Source organism: Nematolebias whitei, chromosome 3 (assembly GCF_014905685.2).
Source record: "Nematolebias whitei isolate Nwh7 chromosome 3, NemWhi1, whole genome shotgun sequence".
NCBI lineage: Eukaryota > Metazoa > Chordata > Actinopteri > Cyprinodontiformes > Rivulidae > Nematolebias > Nematolebias whitei.
Window position 1 is genome coordinate 37,650,950 of NC_056500.1, and position 423 is coordinate 37,651,372.

A 423-nucleotide genomic window follows, 5' to 3' on the forward strand; every position below is an offset into this window, starting at 1 on the left:
TTGTGGTGAGGTTAAGTTGTTGACCTGTGTTTGCAATGTCCCACCAACTGCTGAAATGATAGGATAAGAATTCATTCATAAACCCTGAAGTTATTTGAGCTGTGGTTAATACATTGTTGGAAAGAACATCTAAATAACAGTTTTATATACTTATGAGTGCACAAGACTGAGTTAAAATGACAAAGATAAAACACATGGCAGAATTTCTGTGACAATACTACAGATAGAAATCAAGAAACGTTTTGACTGTGGCAAAAAAAAAAATAAAACCTGTAGTGTTTGCAGGTGGTGTTGGTGTGTTGCCATTGACAGATGGTAGAAGGGATGTTATTGGCAGGGGAGTCACAGAAACTTGTGGTGAGGTTAAGTTGTTGACCTGTGTTTGCAATGTCCCACCAATTGCTGGAATGATAGGATGAAAAT

General features: G+C 37.4%; 1 protein-coding gene across 1 annotated transcript in view; it reads right to left on the reverse strand.

Moving 5' to 3' along the window:
* Positions 1 to 423, reverse strand: part of LOC119407501 (mucin-2) — a gene marked incomplete in the record, with an annotated part of 16,519 nt that overhangs the window by 8,194 nt on the left and 7,902 nt on the right. Inside the window, 1 exon segment of the mRNA XM_037674325.1 lies at positions 272 to 402. Coding sequence (XP_037530253.1) covers positions 272 to 402 — 131 coding nt within the window.